General features: G+C 37.4%; 1 protein-coding gene across 1 annotated transcript; it reads right to left on the bottom strand.

Moving 5' to 3' along the window:
• Positions 1-778: 778 nt before the first annotated feature.
• LOC139868426 (uncharacterized) lies at positions 779-2,203 on the bottom strand. Its single transcript, XM_071856758.1, has 4 exons — positions 2,032-2,203; positions 1,432-1,916; positions 1,175-1,357; positions 779-1,129 (listed from the first exon to the last, which is right to left on the bottom strand). Exons 1-4 carry the CDS (start codon positions 2,201-2,203, stop codon positions 779-781), a joined length of 1,191 nt encoding a protein of 396 aa, XP_071712859.1.
• Positions 2,204-3,184: the final 981 nt, after the last annotated feature.

Below are 3,184 nucleotides of genomic sequence, written 5' to 3'. Positions count from 1 at the left end.
CTTTCTTCTTTAGTGGACATGTCAACCTCCATACTTATGTCCAAAATAAAAGGGGTAATGGGGATGATTTGAAAAATACTTGGCCTTTAGTTGCAACTATTCAACAAGGGAAAATGACAATTTTCAAAGGATAAAAACATCCATAAGAATCAGATGTCAGATGTACACAGTCGAACCACGGTCGACCGTGCAGCGAGCCGTGTAGCTTCCAGGCAGATTTCTCTTTCCTATAAAAGCCAAGCCTTGAAGCATTTGAAGACTTACCTCTTGCACTTATATTTTCACATACTTACTGATATCATTCTTATAATTAAATTGTAATCTTTTTAGAGTGATTCTAGCAAGGGTACTTGTAAGCTTAAGTTGTAAGTTTACTTGTAAACTATCTTCTTAAAGGGATCTAGAAGGTAGTTGTGTGTTTCACTAGGATAGTGCATTAGGATCATGTGGTAAGAGCTATAGGTGTTTGTAAAGTCTTCAAAGGGATGTAAGGGTTCACAAGTTGCGGCTTATCGAAGTACTAGTGTTGTATCCGAACACTCCACCGAGTTTGGGGTATCATAGTGAAGAAAAATCTCAATTCATAGAATTAAGGAGTGGATTAAGGAAGATTAGTTAACAACTTACCGAACCACTATAAATCGTTGTGTTTGTTCTCTCTTCCCTTATTTCTTTAATTACATTTATATATGCATGTATCTTGTTAGTATTATTTGAGAACAAACATTTCAAGTAACACTATATTAAGTTCAAGTTCGAGAAAAATGCAAAGAAAATTTTAAAAATTGACTAAGTAACTATTCACCCTCCTGTCATTACTTACAGAACCCATCGGGCCCGGGAGCTTTGAGCTCCCACATTCGTTCATTGCATCAAAGACCTTTTTTTCAGATAATGGAACCTCTAAACTCTTCGCTTCATCTTTGTGTAGCTTCTGATATTCAATGTCCACAAGACTAGGTCGATGTGAGTTACGACATCCAAATATTTCCTTAAAGTGTTGGACCGCAGCTTCTTTAATTTCATGGGGTTCGTCACACCACAACCCATTAATATTAATACCACGAATGCTGCTTTTGTTGTACCTTCTTCTTATAGCCGCTTGGAAGTATCTCGAGTTTTCATCACCCTCCACAATCCACTTGACCCATGCCTTTTATTTATACATATCTACCTTTATTCTCTCTTTTTCAAACCATTTTTTCCTAGTGTCCATCCACTGTAATCGATCTATGTCACTTAATCCACTCTGTTCAGCCTTCAACTCATAATCAGATGCCTTATTTTTGAAATATTCAATCTCCTCCTCAAGGTGCCCAAGGGATTCGTGACTCCAGGTTTTGAGATCCCCTTTCACCTTTTAAGTTTATTTTGTAGCACACAATCTTCATGGTTCCCATTTATATTTTCACCCCATGCTTCTTTAATTACGGTTTCAGCACCATCCAGATTCAACCATGCATCGAACACCTTAATTGGTTTCAAACCAAAGTTGATAAATTTGTCTCTTAAAACTAAGGGACGGTGGTCTGAGTCTCTTCGCTCCAGTGCTACAACCGATTGATCTTCCCAACTATTGCAGAATTTTTCAGATACAAGAAATCTATCCAATTTACTCATCTTAATGCCATCATCACTGATACGTGTAAATTTTCTTCCACATAAAGGAATTTCAATCAAATGATTATCAGCTATAAATTCGTTAAAATGCCTCGCTCTATAATCCATATAAATGCAATTTAATCTTTTCGACAGTTCTCTTACCTCATTAAAATCTCCACTAAAAACCAACTCATCCTCCGATATCGCAGCTAAAAGATTGTCTAAAGAATCCCACATTCGGCGTTTACCTTGATCATAATGAGGTCCATATATGTTTGTAACCATGAGATCAGCACCCGTCGGTTTCCATTTACCTCGTACACCAATGAAAAAGTCACAAACAATTTGGTCAGTAGCATCAAATAGGTTTTTGTCCCAAATAAGCATTTTCCCCTGCTTTGCCAACCATCAGTTTTTGAATGAAGTTACATGAGTTTGAACCCCATAACGAGTAGAACCAGTTATCACAGCTCTTATGACACTTAGTTCCTTGAAGGGCTAAAAAATAAGGTTTTTCAGACGCACAAATACTTTTGACCCACTCGAATTTGCTATCACTACCCATACCAAAGCCTCGAATATTCAAAGATATGATCTTCATTAATATAATAAAGGAAGGGAGTGGAACTTACTGATGGGTCTTAGTAGGCCATCTCAGACCCAAGTTTTCACCAAATTCCTTTAGTTCCACACTATCTTCTGATATTCCTTGACCAATTTCACATATTTTACTTTTGTTGCTATTTCTACTTTTACTGGATTTACTTTTGGATGTGTGTCTTCCTCTTCCACATCTGTAGCACTCGTTCTCCCTAAATTCCTTCTGTTGCTGGTATACTTTCATTTTGGCATGAATGATTCTAGAGGATGCACTCCAATTTAATATAGATGACCAATTGTTTTCGAAAGCGTTGCACCTATACTGATTGCATCTTTGATTTTCAGCAATTTGAGACTTGGTTTCTGGAACCCTTGTGTTGTTCGAAGAGAATTTATTGCCCTTTTTCTCATCTAGAGTACCAATATTAGGCCCATTTTCAGAATTGGGCTCATTAATAGGTACATGCCCATTAACTATGTCCACTTGGATTGAGTTACACAAGTCATTGTTATCTGGGAATATAGTGTTATTGGACTGAATAGCCTAGTCCTGTTTTAATTCGTTTGGCCCATCATATACTTGCTCATAATCCATATCGTCACCTCTATTGCATGGGTTGTTTAGGTTAACGTTATTAACTGTCTTGGGACTGCCATCGCCTCCTTTTGCATCGTATCTAGTGTGAACCTCATCATTATCCATAAACAGATTTCCAATTCCAAAGCAACCCGATTGTTCATCTTCTGGACAGTAATCCTTTGTCAGAGACCTTCTGTCTTCACCTTTCTTCCGATTCGCCTCATCTTCAGAAAATTCTGACCAAGTGTCACCAGAAAATTCCAATGAATATAAGTCATCATTATCAGCATCTTGATTAGATTCGGATAAATTTTCCCATTCAGACGATCCAGATTCATTTATCTCCATGTCAACGATGATGGTTGGATCTTCCTTAACCGTGACATATATGCATTTGGAACC

Source organism: Rutidosis leptorrhynchoides, chromosome 9 (assembly GCF_046630445.1).
Source record: "Rutidosis leptorrhynchoides isolate AG116_Rl617_1_P2 chromosome 9, CSIRO_AGI_Rlap_v1, whole genome shotgun sequence".
Classification (NCBI taxonomy): Eukaryota; Viridiplantae; Streptophyta; class Magnoliopsida; order Asterales; family Asteraceae; genus Rutidosis; species Rutidosis leptorrhynchoides.
This window is presented reverse-complemented; position numbering and strand designations above follow the sequence as displayed.